At 33.0% G+C, this 18,120-nt stretch overlaps 2 protein-coding genes across 4 annotated transcripts; one reads left to right on the top strand and one right to left on the bottom strand.

The window, feature by feature from the left end:
• Positions 2,891 to 7,157, bottom strand: LOC109348084 (B-box zinc finger protein 22-like). Its single transcript, XM_019588304.1, has 3 exons — positions 6,960 to 7,157; positions 4,670 to 5,095; positions 2,891 to 3,466 (listed from the first exon to the last, which is right to left on the bottom strand). Exons 1-3 carry the CDS (start codon positions 7,140 to 7,142, stop codon positions 3,194 to 3,196), a joined length of 882 nt encoding a protein of 293 aa, XP_019443849.1. The 5' UTR covers positions 7,143 to 7,157; the 3' UTR covers positions 2,891 to 3,193.
• LOC109348082 (zinc finger BED domain-containing protein RICESLEEPER 1-like) lies at positions 13,062 to 16,669 on the top strand. 3 transcript variants are annotated; one of them, XM_019588302.1, is made up of 4 exons: positions 13,062 to 13,246; positions 14,108 to 16,102; positions 16,199 to 16,264; positions 16,356 to 16,669. In XM_019588302.1, the coding sequence occupies exons 2-3, from the start codon at positions 14,134 to 14,136 to the stop codon at positions 16,246 to 16,248; spliced, it is 2,019 nt and encodes a 672-aa protein (XP_019443847.1). In that variant the 5' UTR covers positions 13,062 to 13,246; positions 14,108 to 14,133; the 3' UTR covers positions 16,249 to 16,264; positions 16,356 to 16,669. The 3 variants fall into 3 exon arrangements, with proteins under 3 accessions (XP_019443847.1, XP_019443845.1, XP_019443844.1); XM_019588300.1 differs by having other exon boundaries at positions 14,119 to 16,102; positions 16,199 to 16,669; XM_019588299.1 differs by having other exon boundaries at positions 16,199 to 16,669.

Here is an 18,120-nt window from a genome sequence, read left to right as displayed (position 1 = left end):
AAGTTTAGATGAAAGAACCGAAAAGTAATAATAATGCAAGAATACTTTTTTTCTTAAAAAATATAATTAATAATTAAAAAATGTACAATAATATAATTTATATTATTTTATTAATTACATTTAGATATTTTGACATTTTCTCACTAGAAAAATTTCAAATTGAGGGAACTAAGAAAATAGATACATGAAAGATTTTATAGGGCTTTAGAAACTCTTCAAAGGCTTCTCATCTCTTTCATCCAACTCCCAAATAAGAGATAGACTTTTCAAAGCATCTTATCTCATCTCTTCCTTTCCCTTTCCCTCCGAAACTAGACTCCCAAACAAAGTCAAGTATTCTTAGTAGGGGTGAGCAGGACCCAGCCTTACCCGCTCACCCGGCACGACACAATCATGATCGAGCCTAAATAGGGTTGGGTTTGATTGGGTATGGAGTCGGGTTTTGGGTTCAAAAATAGACTCAGTCAATATTTAGGGTCAGTAATGACCAAACATGATTCGGCCCGTCCCGTCCCATGGTAATTTACTCATCTTGTTTGTATGTATTTCTACTCAAATGTGTACAAAATAATGATACATTTTGGGTGAAAATATCAGTGATTATCTAATTTTTAATCATATATGTGGTTAATAATATATATATATAATATTGCATATATCATTTTATATGTCAAATTATATATTCATAATAATAAATAATAATGAGAAATTTTTATCTAAAATGAGTGCGCTTTATATTTAATCGGGTCGGGTTTAAAGGCTAACCCATTCAATATTAAGGGTCGGATAAGCTTCGAATGTAGGGTCGGGTTCAAAAAATGACCTGATCAATATTTAGGGTCGGGTAAGAACAAACCTTAACCTGTCTCAACCCTGCCTATGCTCACCCTTAATTCTTAGTACATACATAAGTGACAACTTGGATAACCCAAAGTCAGGTGCTATAACATGGTGTGTCACTATTAGGGGTGAGCATAGGCCGGGTTAAGGCTTGTCCTTACCGACCCCAAATATTGGTCAGGTCATTTTTTGAACCCGGACTCGGCCGTAGACCCGAAGCTAACCTGACACTAAATAATGTCCAGGACAACCATTAAACCCGACCCGACTCTAGATCCGACTAAATATAATGCATACTCATTTTAGATAAAGACTTCTCAATATTATTTATTATTATAAATATGTAGTTTGATATATAAAATGATATATGTATATATATTATTAATCATGTATATATTGTGAAACAATTAAAGAATAATTGATACTTTCGACCAAAATGACATCATTACTCTCTACATATTTAGAAACACATGCAAACATGATGACTGAGTGACCATGCGACGGACCGAGTCATGCTTGATCCCTACCTGACCCTAAATATTGACTGAATCTATTTTTTGAACCTAAACCCACCCTAGACTAGACCCAACCCGATCCTATTCAGCTTTGATCAGCATCAAGCCGTACCGGATGAGTAAGTAGGGTCGAGTCATGCTCACCTGTAGTCACTGTGTCTTGGACCAATTGCAAGGCCCGAAGGTCCAGCCATTGCATAATTGATTACATCAATTTGGACATTCACACTCAGTTTTCTCAATGAATGAAAGAACCATGGTACCATAGCTTAATCTGGAAAATTTAGTTGTTTTTTTAATGTTTGGTATAAGTGTGTGAATATCCCTCTCAAACTAATTTTAATCTGTGAAACATTTTATTGATGGAGATATTAAAATGTTTTAGAAGTTTAGTTTTAATCTCTTAAGAACCAAAACTAAAATTTAATGGATAAAATGTATTTAAGAGCCAAATATACTAAAAAGATGTCTTGAAACTTTACTTTCTCTGTTACATTTTCAATTTAATGGCCATGAATGAGGCCTCTAGTCTCTAAGAATATCCTTCTTGTAGGTTCCCTAGACTGGAATAAATCACTGTTCAATAAATTTATGGGGTCAGTAGCTTTTTTTGTTTGTTTTTGTTTTCAATTCTTAATGTATCAGTTTCCAACATCCCAAAAGGGTGACCAAATAAAAAATGGAGAATAATATATGTTCTAGTATAAGGAGATAAATTATATTTTTCAACCAATAAAATCATGGCATATATCCTAATTAATTATTTTCTATAAAAATATTTTTAAAACTAAACAAAATAGTACACATGTCATATTTGTACTAGCGGTAAAAGATAAGTTATCCCTAGATATGAGGAGTTCTATTATTAAAAAATAATGTTACTTTTACCATCAAAATTTTACAGTTACATTAAATGAATTTATTTTTCATTTTTAGTTATCTTACATTAGAAACAACACAAAAAACAAATGGACAACTATTTAATATCTCAAATAGTTGTACATAAAAAATTTCTAAGGGAAGCAAAAATATTATGATGCAGTAGTGAACTTTCATTTATTTATTTAATTTTTTTTTTTTTTTTTTGCATCCAATGAAAAAATTATTTGAAAAGACTGAAGAATAATAATGGTTGGGCAACTTGCTCCCTCCTCTATTAAAAGCTCTCAATTACAGATATGATACCAACTTCTATTTGAGATTTAAATTTTTTCTTCTCTTAATACTTCATAAGTTTTTATTTCATAAATTATACCCATCCTTTTTTTAAAATCTATGTTAGGCCTATAAGTTTTTATAACTACAATGATATAAAAATTATCTCATTCACCTATCTGAATAAGGTTCATACTAAAATGAGTATGAATATGATATTGTCATGTGATGGAGCAAAACAATTGACACAAATAAAACAACAAATATATCATCAACACATTAAAATTTAGTGGTAGAAGATCTCGCTAGATCTCAGAAAGACTAAAAGGTCAAGTACCTAAAAAAAATTAATGCAACAAATATTATAAAGATCTCTATGATAACCAAATATGTGGATCTACATTGGATTATAGAACTGCATTGAAGTGAGAATGCTACATGACCAAAACTTAAATGAAGACCCTTTTATTTACATTCCTAATATATTTATTGCTGCCTCATTTATCAAAATTTCAAAGACAAGTGGAGAGAGTGAGAGATTCACTCCAAAGAATAAACTGAGACAGCCATGAATAGAAGAAACATGTAGCTAGTGAAGTGAAACTTCTATGTAAGAGGAGAGCACATAACCAATCAAAAGCATTGACTCTAAGTTATTGAGGTAGGGATAAAGAGATAACAAGTTAGAGATGCATACTTCTTGAAAAAACACTACTATTCTGAGGCTGTTGCATGTGAGAAAATAATTTGTCAGGAACAAACATTGCTCTATCAGATGAATATTGAGGGACTTCTGGCCAACGTAGCCCTGAAAATGTAGGAGGGGAAGATATTTGAGGAACTGTCCACGATGAATCCGGAACTCGTCCCAAGTAGTCGTCATCGTTGTCTTCCATTTCGTCTTCAATGGATCTTAAAACTGGAGAATCAGAATCCTCAAGCTTACCACTGTCAGCCTGCACAAACTCATTAGGAATAGAAGAGGTGAAAAAGGAAATCACAGTACAAAACACAAATAAACACTAGTTAAGGCAAAAATATTGCTACACATGCAGTAGCATAAGATAGACATGACAACAAGATGAATCAAAACACCTAAGTTTTATTTTATGTTTGCTGTATTTAGAACAAAACATGAGATTAAAAAGCAGAAAATTTTAATTCCGCAAAGATGAGTGGAACCACAGAGAGAACAAAACATCGCCCTTCCGTCCTGTTCTATCCAGGCTAAACACTACCACACTAAACAAATACAAACCTTGGTGCAATGAAAGAGATCATTGCACAATGTTGGTCTGGCCATAAGCAATCAACTAAAGGATAGAGAATAATTGAATTTGTTAACGGGTCAATTGTGCTCCCGACCAATTGTGCCTAAGATAGTAAGATTAAAAACTCTAGCCTACCTACCATGGGCCCATATATAGGGTGTTTCTAATTTGTTCATGTGTTATAACAAGGACTTGAGCCCAATAAATAACACTGGCTACCCTCTTTCATTCCAATACTTGGCAACATTGGACTTCTGACAATAATATGTTTCAAGCATCCAAACATAAACAATTGAATGAGAATTCAACCCCAAGAATAAGTGTTTTAGTAAAAAGACTATTGAAAACATCTGTGTTTGATATGTACTTTTATAACAAAATAAGTACAAAATTCCACACTCACATACAAATGATATAATGTTTTAACAACTCAAGTGGAATAGGACTATAGTTATTTGATCATGGATCAACATTGAGGATAGTCACTCCATAGTGATGTGGCCAATAACTTATCTCTAAGATGTTTGTTTACTAATCTTTACAGAGAGCAACCTGCTCCGATTCAACTACCTGAGGCATGTGCACTGTGTTGTGTTCAATGCACATGCACAGGAAACAGTGAAAGGAGGTGTTCTTTCATAAGATTTTCAACCTAAGACAAAATACGAATCTGAATTCTGGAATTATGCACTCCATTAAACTATTTATTTATCAACCGAGATTTTATTGAAAATAAGTACCAGCAGTACTTCAAAAGTTACAATTTGATGCCAGCCATAAAACAAAACACTAAAAGATAGAAGTTACTCAAAAAACTGAAAGTCTGCAACCATGATTTGGATAGGAAAACACTGTCGAGGGTATATATTGCAAAAACTATGAACATACCTTCGACGACCCTTCAATGTAATTATAATTCTGACTGAATTCATTCAGGACAAGAAATTCATCATATGACCACTGTGAGATGTTTCCAGCAGTAGAACCACCACCAAAAGACACTTTATCTGGCGGAAACTCCTCAACTTTTCCAACTTCGATAGGTACCATTTCATCATAATCTGATGACTGAGGCATTGGGGAAACCTTTTTACAGATGGAAGAAGTCTTCGTATCAGAAACTTTCTCCGCAGAATCTGACTTCAAAGAAGTTGAGGAAGCACCAGGGTCAGTAGCTTCAAGGCCTACTCTTACACCAGTGAGAAGAAACCTTTGATGTTCAGAGACATAAGCATTCGAAGTGTGTATTGCCAAATCACACTTTTGGCATAGTAAAGCCCGATCCTCTAAGCAGAAGAAATAGCCAAATGCTTCCTGTAAGGAGTAACAAACTCAAGCATCAACACAAGCTGATCCAAAATGACAAACACTTCTAACTCAACAAGAATGCCAACAATGGATTCAGACACATAAAGATACTCAAGAACTCAAGACAAAGCCAAAGGTTCAATATTTCCTTAAAGAAGAAGCAATGATTTTTCTTGGCTAAATATAACTACTAGAGACTTCCATTTCCAAGGGAATAGATTTTAGTTCAGAATTTAGATGAAAACAAAAAAGAAGCAATTGATGAAATATCTCATGCACTTTCCACTTGCTAACTTGTCATGAGAAGAAAACAACTGAATATCTCCATGAAGCACTAATGTGACAATAAAACATGTCAGGAATTGTTTTACAATGGCTCATATTCAATGGACCTGGCCTTTTTTCATCATAACAACAATATAAGTTATAGGTTTGGGCTGATGTAAAAGGGTTGAGGTAGAGGCTATATATTTATGTGTTACGTAAACATAATGTAATAAAGGAGAACAATAGCTAAACACAAATCATAATTCTCTAATATATAATAGTAGCATCTCAATACTCCTAGGGACGTAGGCACAATTGGCCGAATCTCGTTACCAAATTTCTTATGTTATTTTCTCTTATCCTCATTTTTACTATTTGATTGTTTGCTTGTTCCCGACATAAATAAATACGACTATATGAGAATTAGAATAATGCACAATGGTTATATTAGGCACAATAATATAAAGTAGTTTCAACTTGTTATCAACATGGTTCAATACAACTGTTACTAACACTAAATATCCATCTAGATATTTATGTTCTAATAAGATGCCCCAAAATCTTAGAAAGGCTATACATCCACGCAATAACATACAATTTGTATAGGACATAAATACCCTTATCAAAGCCAATCTTGGAATTTTATGAATATAAGGGCAAGGCTGATATTATATAATGAGTAGCTTGACTAAAGGGAATTTAACCATCAACAAAGTATTGATCTAGTGGTATAAAACTCTGATATATCTCAGGATGACCAAAAGGTCAAAGGTTCGATTTCTGGGAACAACACTTGTTGGGAAGGGCAATCATGCATATCGAAAATGATTAGTTCATTACCCAAAAGGGTGAGGGATACCCTTCTTGATAGTACAAAAAAAAACTTAACATATGAAAGGCTCCTAATAGGAAATAATAGATCTAGATTTTTATGTAATTAAAGACATGAGTGAGGGACACAAGGGTAACAAGTAAAAGAAAGTGGGAGACTTTGTTTTGTCCCTTTTGCAACAATCATTGATTTGGGCCCTCAGAAAGTGAGTTTACATGAACAAAATGATAACTCAACATAGATATCCTTAATCTGAATGAGATGGAACTTTTGTACTTGAAATACCAAAATTTTGGTCGAACAAAATTCTCCAAATATAATGACAAAGAGTTTCAATAAGAACATAACAATATCAATGAAATCCAAAAAAACCAGAAAAAAATGAATATAAAAGATAAAAGGAGTGCTGGTAGGATACATTTTGAGCTTTGTTTTCAATTCTACCATATAATACAAAGAATATGCTATAACAAAATTTCCTAGATTGGTATTACATAGCAAAATCAGCTGCATATTTTGTCACAATCCAAAAAGAAGTATCACTTTTTTTGTTACTGAAAAATATGTCACTTCATGTATCACTTTCTTTACTAAATCAAAAAAATACTTTATTATTAAATTTTATGGTATCTTTTAATCCAACCCGAATTTTTCCCCAATGGACTTACCAGATAATAGTTGAAAAAACCAATAGAAAAATTATCTTTTGTAATACCCCATTAAACCAAAACAAAGGAACATAAAAAAATGAATATAGAAAACACAAAATACCTGACAAATATCACATTTTGGCATATGAGAGGAAGACATAGAAAGAGAAACTCTTTGATGCTTAATAGCAAGCTTGTTAGCAGCATGAACCTTCTCATCACACTCCCAACACAACGTTGCTTCATCAGCACAACACAGAACCTTCGCCTCTGCAGCTTCACACACGTTGCACTGAATCTTCATCCTTTTTAATTTTAATCACAAACCCAGTTCTAATTTCTGTATAAAGTTTCAAACTTTACACGAAAGCGAAGAATTTTGAGAAAGGTAAACCTGAGAAATCGGGTTTAAGAAGTGAGGGAGAATTAATGGGGATATTTTTTTGAGGCGGGAACATGTACACGTGGCAATAAACGGGTAGTGTCGTGGCACAGGAAACCGCCATTGCTGTAAGAAAAACAAATTATTTAAAATAATAACAAGAATCTAGGATGTTTTTTTAATCAGTTTCTTCTGTTGACGTAAAAGTGATTAAATCGAATGTACTGCTTAATTAGATAACTAATTATGATAATTAATAATTATTAAATTATACATCATTCCTTACTATCTATTTGTCTTTTTTAAGATTTTTTTTCTTTTATATATGTTTCTTCTACTCATGCATGGTTCTGCCATACCTCTGCGTCACCGAAAGATTAAATATTAGAGTATATGAGTGATATTTGATGAGAGATACACTCATTCATTCCAAAAATTATTAGTTTCTTATTCATATAGTGAATAATATGTATAAAAAAATATCATTTTTAAGTTGAACCAAATATTAATCAATCAACTTAAACTTAATTACTTTGTGAGATGAAGATAATAGATTAAAATTTTAGAAATATCTTTGTTTATAATGATAAGGGTTGGGCATATCTATTGTACAGCCTTTATATACTATTTTTAAACTTATGTTAGAAAGTAAGGAGAGATAAATGTATATGGAGGAAAAATATAATAAATTTAATACAACTCACAATAATTATTCTTATAGGCAATGCATTTTTTTAATTGGACAAATAACAGCAACAAATGAAATAATTGTTAATGAATTATTTATAAAATTAATTGATGTACTCGATTTCGATATTTTATAAAAGCATTATACTCTTTTTTTTCCTTTGTAAAATTTTTCTTAATCAACTATCAATTTATAGAAATATGTTTTACTTTTTCATCAAAGCTCCATCAACTAATAGTTAAAGAATAATATATTCCGAGACATAGGATAACTAAAATAGTTTTTGCATTTAATAATAAAAACAATAATATAATTGAAATTTATTCTTTCCTTTCCTTAAATAAATGAATTTTGCTCTTAAAAGAAAACAATTGCATGTTGTTTAGTAGTATATATTTGTATTGTTTGATTATTTAAATCTAATAAATTTTTTGAATATTTATGTGAAAATGTGTTGATTTTATTTTATCTTTATTTTAATTGTTAAACTATTAATCCATAAATTAATTTATTAGTGTTTAATCTATAATTTTTTTTCCTTATTTGTCTATTTTCAAAATTCAATGTAATATTAATTACTTTTTATCAATCATCCCCCTACTACTAGGTGTGTCCACGGTCCATTTAGATCGGTTTTTAGGCAAAAATGATCTGATCCAAACATGTAATTAACATGCAGTCTGGTATGTTATATTAAGATGTCCGATCCAAATATAATATGCGGTTTCGGTTCGGTTTTTTTTATAAAACATTAAAATTGCACTTATATTCAAAACTCATAAAAATGACTAAATATTAAGCATAAAACAACTATAAAAATAATGTTCAACAACATTGAAACAACATTAAAATGTATGTAACAATAGTATAAGTAAACAACATCATAAAATAGTAATAAACTATAAGACAATAATAATAAAAGTAAAAAATAGTAACAACAAAAACAAGATATCAATAATAACAAGACAACAAAACAATAAGATATCAATAACAATAATATGAGTACGAGTAACGTAATTTTAACAGTTACAATGTTCCACCGAGAATTAATAACAATAATACTTTCACAACAATAATACTTCAATCCTCTTTATTTGGTTGTGAGATTGGTTTAAGTTCTAAAAAGTGTATCAAATATAATCTGATTTAAAACATAGCAACATATATATAAGTGTGTGTTATAGAATCATATATATAAATGTATTAAGTTTGGAAGACATTTAAAAGTATTACACACTTAAACTTTACATACAATTTCGGTCCGGTCTGGATCCAAGAGGTGAAACCAAAGTCCGGACCGGACCAATCGATCTTTAAAAAATAAGTCAATTATGATCCAAATGCATTCGGTTTTTGCGGTTTCGATCTATTTTGGATCGGTTTTCGGTTTTATTGTTAGGTCAGTCTGAATTTGAACACCCTTACCTACTACCACTCAATCCGGAGAGAGAAAACAATTTTTATGGTAAAAAGGAGTAGGAAATGACAATGTCATAATAGGAAAGTGTTGAAGCGGAAGACTCATGGAGAAAATATAATAGATAACATGACACCGAGAATTTAATGTGGTTCGATAATTTGCCTACATCCACAGCTGAAGAGCAACAAGGATTATTCCACTATGATAAAAAAGAGAACTACAAGTGTTTCACTGACTTCCCAAAAACCCAAGTACACCCAATTTCACTCTCACACAAGTATTTCCCACACAATTAGAACAAGAGAACAAGAATAGAGAATATGCGCTAAGCTAAGTATTTGGTGTATCTTACAATGGCATGGAACACTCCTATTTATAGCCAAAGCTCTTGAAGATTATGTGGCCAAAGAGAAAAGAGCATTAATGTTGGTTTCACTATAGCCACTTCTTTTTACTTGGCTAGAAATTCTCTCTTTCTCCAAGATGATCTTTAGCCACTTCTTTTTTTGCTTGGCTCAAGAAAGTCTTTTCATCATCTTTTTCTTTTAGCCAATATTCAATAAATCTCTACCTTGGCTAAAAGATTATCATAGTTATTCTCCTGCTACTCTTCTTAATGCTCACTAGAGGTTTTGAACATTAATCAAGTCTAGACAATGTCTGAACTTGTTAGTTGGAACTGGCTTCGTCATCATGTCCGCCGGATTATCTGCAGTTGATATTTTCTCCACTCTAACAACTCCTCTCTCCACTATGTCTCTGATAAAGTGCATCCGAACATCAATATGCTTAGTTCTTTCATGATACATTGGATTCTTTGTCAGATGTATAGCACTTTGACTATCACAATATATGGTTGTTTCTTTGAGTTGTATACCAAACTCTTCAATTAGACCTTCTTTCTTCCAAATAGCTTCATTTACAGCTTATGTTACTGCGATGTACTCTGCCTCAGTTGTAGACAAAGCAACAATTGATTGTAGTGTTGCTTTCCAACTAATAGTACAACCACACAGTGTAAAGACATATCTGGTGAGCGATCTTCGTTTATCTAGATCTCTAGCATAATCCGAGTCAACATATCCAGTAATCTTGTTCCAACATCTTTGATTTTACCATCGAAAGCCCTATATTTGTGGTACCTTTTAGGTAGCGCATAATCCGCTTCACAGCCTTCCACTGAACTTTACCAGGATTCGTCATATATCTACTTACCACACTTACTACATGAGCAATATCTGGTCTAGTGCATATCATGGCATACATGAGACTGTCAACCGCACTAGCATAAGGTACACTTGACATCTCCTCTTTTTCATTCTCAGTTTGTGGACACAAAGCCATTGAAAGTTTGAAATGGGTCGCCAATGAAGCAGTGACTGGTTTAGCATTTTACATGTCAAAGCGTTCCAACACTTTCTCAATGTACTTCTTTTGTGACAGGAAGAATGTCCCTTCTTTTCTATCCCTCTGAATCTCCATTCCCGGAATTTTCTTTTCAACTCCTAAGTCCTTCATTTCAAACTCTGAGCTCAATTGAGCTTTCAAGTTTCTAATTTCTGACATGTTCTTACATGCGGTCAGCATGTTATCAACATATAAAAGCAAATATATGAATGACTTATTTGCAAGCTTCTTGTAGTAGACACAACTATCATGTTCACTTCTGGAATATCCATTCTCAAGCATGAAGGTGTCAAATCATCGATACTATTGTCTGGAAGATTGCGTTAGGCCATATAAAGATTTATTCAGCAAGCAAACATGATCTTTCATCCATTGAACTTCAAATCCTTCAGGTTGTTTCATGTAGATTTGTTCCTCCAACTCACCATGCAAGAATGTCATTTTGACATCTAGTTGCTGAAGTTCTAGATCAAAATGAGCTACAATTGCAAGTAGGATGTAAATAGAGCTATGTTTTACCACATGAGAGAAAACTTCATTGAAATCAATGCCTTCTCTTTGTGTAAAACTTTTGGCCACTAATCGCGTCTTGAATCTTGCATCTTCAACCCTAGGGATTACTTCCTTCTTCTTAAAGACTCATTTGCATCCAACAATCTTTTGAGCCTTCGGCCGCTTCACAAGAACCCAAGTATGATTCTTGTGAAGATACTCAATTTCCTCTATCATGGCATAAATCCATTTAGAAGCTTCTTTGTTGTTGATAGCTTCTTCATATGACTGTGGTTCACAATTACTGATATCATCAGCAACATTTAGAGTGTATGACATCATATCAGCATAGCATAGCCATACTTTTCTTTTGAGCCTTCGACCAATCTTTTGAGCCTTCGACCGCTTCTTTTTACTTGGCTAGAAATTCTCCCTTTCTTCAAGATGATCTTTAGCCACTTCTTTTTTTGTTTAGCTCAAGAAAGTCTTTTCATTATCTTTTTCTTTTAGCCAATATTCAATAAAAAGCATTAACATTTTTTGTTCATAACATTAAAAAAGTAATATATTCCTTGATTAGTATAAACAATTGCCCTATAAATTATAAAAATATTAAATTATTTAATATATATTGAACACCAAGGGGTAAATTATCTGGTATACTAACTTAACAAGAGGTTTTGATGGGAGTATATGTGAATGCAAGTCCGTGAATAATTATGTGCACAAATTCAAACAAAATTGTATCCTAAGAAGAACAATTCCGGTTCATTGGAACTATTTTAAAATGCTTAATTCAAATTAAAAAATTAAATCAATTCTCCATATATTATTTATTAGACCTTATTGATCTTTTACCAATTTTCAATACTCCAAATATAATATGTGCCACATTTATACGTTAAAATACAAATGTGTTGTTTTATTATCTTTTATTTTAATATTATTAAATTAATAAAATTCTTTGATAATATTTAAATGTAAACATGTTGTTTGTCCTTTATCTTTTACTAATTCTTAAAGTTTTATCTCAAAATTTAATTATATATATATATCTCGCTCTTCAAAGAATAGGCAAGTAAATGACATAAAATTTTAGTTTGTTTACAAATCTCACTCTGTCACTAGTTCAACCAAGAACCAATTGAGTCGCCGGTTTTTTAAAAACCCGATCGAGTCTCACCAATTCAAACCGGTTCCTTTGCACAACCGATCGTACATGTAGCTTGGACTAGTTTATTGTTTGGTTCCTGGTTCAATCAGTTGGTCCGAGTCGATTTTAACAATAAGGATTCCAAGTTTCATGCAATAGTCATCCAACTAAACAAATATCAATGTGCTCCAATATAAAATTTAATTGTCTCTATTTTATATTTATTGGTTTTTGTTCTCACCAACGACCATTTTCATAATACCTTAACCTTATATCTGAATGATGAATTAATCAACACTAACTTCTATTTTCACCAATTATCATTTTGATGGTTATTATACTAGCAAGTTCTCTTACTACTCATGATCATTCTGATGATATATTTTCTCCCATTAATAAATTATGTTAGTGGTGATTCCTTTCTAATTGATCATTATTTAGATGGTAATTATATTTCTCCTTTCTCTTTCCTTTAAAGATCATTTTACTAGTGTAATTTTTTCATTGATAAATTATGTCATTAATAAATCATTTTCTCATTTTAACGATAATTCTGTGGTGATTATACTTACAGATTTCGTAGTTACAAGACATTTCTAATAATTTTGTTCAAATTGCAAAAATAAAATAAAAATATCTAATAATAATAATAACCCAACCCAACCCAACTTGACTCCTTCTAGTTCTGACCCAACAAACCGGATCCTATGATGAACCCAATCTTGACCCACCCATTTCTCTTTCTCTCTCTTTCTCCTTCTCCATAATCAATCTTTCTATCCCAAATCCCAATCCACAACCCTAATTCTGCTGCTCCGACTCTGCAATTCTCCCAACACCGCAACCCTTCTTCTTTGATTTTGTTGGTGAGCCTATTCCCATTCATAACTTCCATTTTTTATTCTTTTTGTTTCCTCAAAATTATTACTTTATAGCAAAACTTTGATGTGGGTATTTTTAATAAGTGACGAAATTTCTCAGGCCCTTTATCCAAATTGGAAATAAAGTTTGTATTTTTAATGATTGTTTCTCAATTATGTTTTTTTGCTCTGAATTAAGGTACCTTCATGTTCTGTTTATATTGTGTATGTATGCTATTGCTATGCAATGAACATATCCAAGTAAAGTGTAGCTGGAATTGATCTCATGCTAGTTCCCTATTACTGGGTTAGGTTTTTTGTTCATGCATTTTGTATGGGAAGAGTTAATTGCATTTTCCCTAGTGGTATGTGTAGATGTTAGAAGGGGAAGTGAGTGAATTCGTGGCGGAAAAAGAAGAAATGGGAGGGATGGGCATGGAATCAATGGAGCTTATGTAGTGAATTTCATTCTTTTTTGTTTGGATGTTTAAAATCTTCCAAAATTCGGGGGAGCTCTGAAATCTTTATGAAAAAAAATGAATATAGAGGATTGAATGAAAACCCTTCATTTTGTTCCCATGTTTTTAATCATGTTATCTCTCCCTGGCTTCTCTGTTAAGAATGCACTAATTGAACTGAATAAAGTGTGCATACTACATGCCTCTATATCTTTCTTTTTTATTTCTCCCTTATTCTTTCACTTTTGGGTAGCAATGACTTTTTCTGTTTATTTCCTTTAATTCTTTGCTGCTCTATAACTTTTGAGGTTTTGCTTTTCACCCTTATTTACAATTTTAGTTGTTTTTGTAAGTTATTGTATTAATACTACTCGATGTGTTTTATGTTCTAATTTTGTGTTTCAAATGGATTATTTGTAGTCCGGAGCCTATTTGATGGAAATCGCCAATGATACAGTCATTAAGAAATCGAAAAGGCTGACATCTGTAGTATGGAATCACTTTGAAAGAGTTAGGAAGGCTGACACATGTTATGCTGTTTGTGTGCATTGTAACAAGAAACTTAGTGGATCAAGTAACAGTGGAACTTCTCATCTGAGGAATCACTTGATGCGATGTCTGAAAAGGTCGAACTTTGATGTGTCTCAACTACTCTCGGCAAAGAGAAGGAAAAAAGATAATGCTGTCACCGTTGCGAATATTGGTTTTGATGAGGGTCGGGTCAAAGAAGAATACATAAAGCCAACAATCATCAAGTATGAACCGGATCTCAAGAAAGACGAAATCATCAACTTTGGGGGTCGGAAATTTGATCAGGAGAAGAGTCAACTTGATCTCGCACGCATGATCATATTGCATGGGTACCCATTGAACATGGTTGAACATGTGGGGTTCAAGGTCTTTGTGAAGAACCTCCAGCCTCTCTTTGAGTTTGTGCCAAATAGCCTTATAGAGATTTCTTGTATGGAAATCTACGGGAAGGAGAAAGAGATCGTGTATAATATGATAAACAAATTACATGGCAGGATTAATCTGTCAATTGAAGGCTGGTCTTCAGCAGAAAATTCTTCATATTTGTGTATAGTTGCACATTATATTGATGAGGAATGGACATTACAGAAGAAGATCCTCAACTTCGTGACACTTGATCCTTCCCATACTGAAGACTTGCTTCCGGAACTGATTATTAAATGTCTGAATGAGTGGGATATAGACCGTAAGCTGTTTGCCTTAACATTTGATGATTTTTGCGTTGAGGATGACATCACTCTTATAATCAAACAGCGAATTTCTGAGAGAAGGCCATTTCTTAGTACCCACCCACTACTTGACATCCGCTCTGCAGCACATCTCTTGAACTCTATGGTTCAAGATGCCATAGATGCACTGCATGAGGTGATCCAAAAGATTCGTGAAAGCGTCAGATATATTAAAAGTTCACAAGAAATACAAGGGAAATTTAATGAAATTGCTCAACAAGCTGGGATTGACTCTCAGAAGGCCTTGATTCTTGATTTTCCAGTTCAATGGAAGTCAACATATCTCATGCTTGAGACAGCAGTAGAATACAAGACTGTGTTTTTGCTCTTCCAAGAGCAAGATCTCTCCTATTCATCAGCTCTAACGGATGAAGAGTGGGGATGGGCAACCTCGGTTACTGCTTATTTGAAACTTTTCCTTGAAATTACCAATGTCTTCTCTAGCAACTTATTTCCTACTGCAAATATATATTTCCCAGAGATTTGTGACATCCATATCCAATTATTTGACTGGTGCAGAAGTTCAGATAGTTTTCTTAGTTCTGTGGCATTGAAGATGAAAGCCAGGTTTGATACGTATTGGAGCAAGTGCAGTTCGGCTTTAGCAGTCGCAGCTATATTAGACCCCCGGTTTAAAATGAAGTTGGTTGAATACTACTACTCCCAGATTTATGGCAGCACTGCTTTGGATCGTATCAAAGAAGTTTCTGATGCAGTCAAAGAACTTTTCGATGCATATTCTATCTGTTCAACTATGGTTGATCAAGGGTCGGCTTTGCCTTGCAATAGCTTACCTAGTACAAGTTATGATGCTAGGGATAGACTGAAAGGCTTTAACAAATTCCTTTATGAGACATCACAGAATCAGAACGTAGCATCAGACTTGGACAAGTACTTGGAGGAACCAATCTTTCCTCGTAGTTCCGATTTTAACATATTGAACTGGTGGAAAGTACACATGCCAAGGTACCCTATCTTGTCAATGATGGCACGTGATGTTCTTGGCACTCCAATGTCAACAGTGCCACCAGAATTGGCATTTAGCACTGAAGGGAGGGTGTTAGATCCTATTCGTGCTTCATTAAACCCTGATACACAACAGGCATTAATATGCACAAAAGATTGGCTCCGGAATGAATCAGGAGGTATGTACTTATTTGACTCTCTCCCCTCCCTAAGAACTATCATGTTTGTTTAGGGCTTATCTCTTGATTCAATATTTTTACTGATACTTTATGCAGATTTAAGTACATCCTCAAGCCATGTTGCTCTACCCCTTCTCATTGAATAAAATCAAATTTTCCGTGGTATGCGCTGTACAACTTGTATCATGTTCCTAACCCCTCCATATTTCGTTGAACATTTTGCTTTCTACTTAACTGTGTTTTGCGTTGCAAGGTTATCGGATCTGCCAGCTCATAAGATATATTTTATCATATATGTTGCTTGGAAGCTTGGAAATTCCTATCAACAAAAAATGTAGATTACTAGAACAACCAAGTAGATGCTTGTGTATATGACCAGATGGCTTTTACCTTTATCACTGGCTGAGCCATATGCTGTTATTGGACTATTGGTTTAGATGAATCAGAATTTGTACAGAGGGTTGCATGCCCTTAATATTTATGAGTTCTCATGCTTACTAGTGTATCATTGCCCAAGAGTAAGACAGTGACATATATTGTCAGAATGATTTATAGTGATCTTTGCAACTGATCCAGGAGAAAATTAACCGAATTAAGGTAAATCACAAAAACTGTGTTGTTAGTTGTTACAATTATTCTGTGTGAATTGGTGATTGTTCACAAGGTTAATCACAAGACCAAGATATTGCTATTCTCCCTGTAAAGCTAATCTTAAAACTTTGTGATGCTAGTTGGATAAAGCACTTAAAGATTTGTTTCTGTTATAGTTTAATTGCTCATCAAAACTGGTTTAAATAGCTTGCCTGAGTGTAATGAAGTAGAACCATACTATATTTTGTTTATTCAATTGTTTAGGTGGTTTAAAATTTGATGGAATGAATATAACCAGGTGCATAGGATAATTAAGCATAGAACTTAGAAGGTATATTTTGTTTGGAAAAATAAATGCATTACAAGTTTGTCTTATGTAATTAGCTAAGTATTATAGTTAAAACCCCAGTAACTGCACTGCACAATTCCTCTATCCATTCATAACATTGTCAATAGAAAAAAATACATTTCAAATTTACCCATTAGATACACCAAAAAGGATGACCAGTGCATTCATTAAATACACAATTTCTATAATATTTACAATGGCATAAGCATCCAACAACAATTTTATTTTCTTCAAGCTTTTATGTTTCAGACACAGTGTTGCTTTTCTCCTTTGATTCATATGCTCCACTTGGCTAATATACTTAGTGGAGCTTACCTCTTCATTTTGCTACAGTCCATGTTAGCTACACTAGCTAATATGTTAAGGTGTTGACCTTGCTTGGCACAGCAATAAAGGTGTCTTTAGCATATGATTTTTTTATCTGCCAAACAAAACAGGTCTGATGAAATAATTGAATCTACAGCAAAGTATAAAATGCAGCAAAGTATGCTCCACTTAGATGTATAAATGTATAAAATGCTACAAATATGAGAAACTATGCAAACTATTTGAAGGTCAAGTTAATTAAGAGAATATATTTATGAGATTGCTCACTTCACAAAAAGAGAAAATAATCTTACGATATGTATTAAGGGTTTGTTTGCGAGTTGATTTTGATTTTCATGGTTCACAAGTCCTTCCATTACTTTCACTACCTTTTAGAAAACAAACTTGCAAACAACTCTAAAAGCTGGAAATGCTGTATATGCTTGGAGCATTGTGTCATTCATGCAGTTATATGTTTGTCTTTATCAAAGCATCTCAAGGATCCTCAGAAACTGCTTCCTGTGAACATCTCTATGCTTCTTAGTATTCATACCTAAGGAATCCTCCAATCCCAAACAATGGAAAAAGGGTTATGATACAATGAAGGGGCCTGACAGTGCTGAATGGATGTAAGAAAGAATAATTGAGCATTTGAAAAAGAGCACACTGCATAGATTTATAAAGCAACATTATTAACAATTGTGTTTAGAAGAACTTATTTACTATCCAAAACAGTTTATAACAATTGTGTTTAGGAATGGAAGAACACAGA

This window comes from Lupinus angustifolius, chromosome LG05 (genome assembly GCF_001865875.1).
Source record: "Lupinus angustifolius cultivar Tanjil chromosome LG05, LupAngTanjil_v1.0, whole genome shotgun sequence".
NCBI lineage: Eukaryota > Viridiplantae > Streptophyta > Magnoliopsida > Fabales > Fabaceae > Lupinus > Lupinus angustifolius.
The sequence above is the reverse complement of the archived record's forward strand: the minus strand, read 5'-3'. Positions and strand labels throughout refer to the sequence as shown.

Bases quoted from the DNA above. Each gene is read 5' to 3' on its own strand.
- LOC109348084 (XM_019588304.1), bottom strand. From the start codon at position 7,142: ATGAAGATTCAGTGCAACGTGTGTGAAGCTGCAGAGGCGAAGGTTCTG. The intron at 5,096-6,959 runs GTATTTTGTGTT...TACTCCTTACAG, and splicing joins CAAAATGTGATATTTGTCAG to GAAGCATTTGGCTATTTCTT. The intron at 3,467-4,669 runs GTATGTTCATAG...GAGTTTGTGCAG, and splicing joins ACATTGAAGGGTCGTCGAAG to GCTGACAGTGGTAAGCTTGA.
- LOC109348082 (XM_019588300.1), top strand. From the start codon at position 14,134: ATGGAAATCGCCAATGATACAGTCATTAAGAAATCGAAAAGGCTGACA. The intron at 16,103-16,198 runs GTATGTACTTAT...TACTTTATGCAG, and splicing joins GCTCCGGAATGAATCAGGAG to ATTTAAGTACATCCTCAAGC.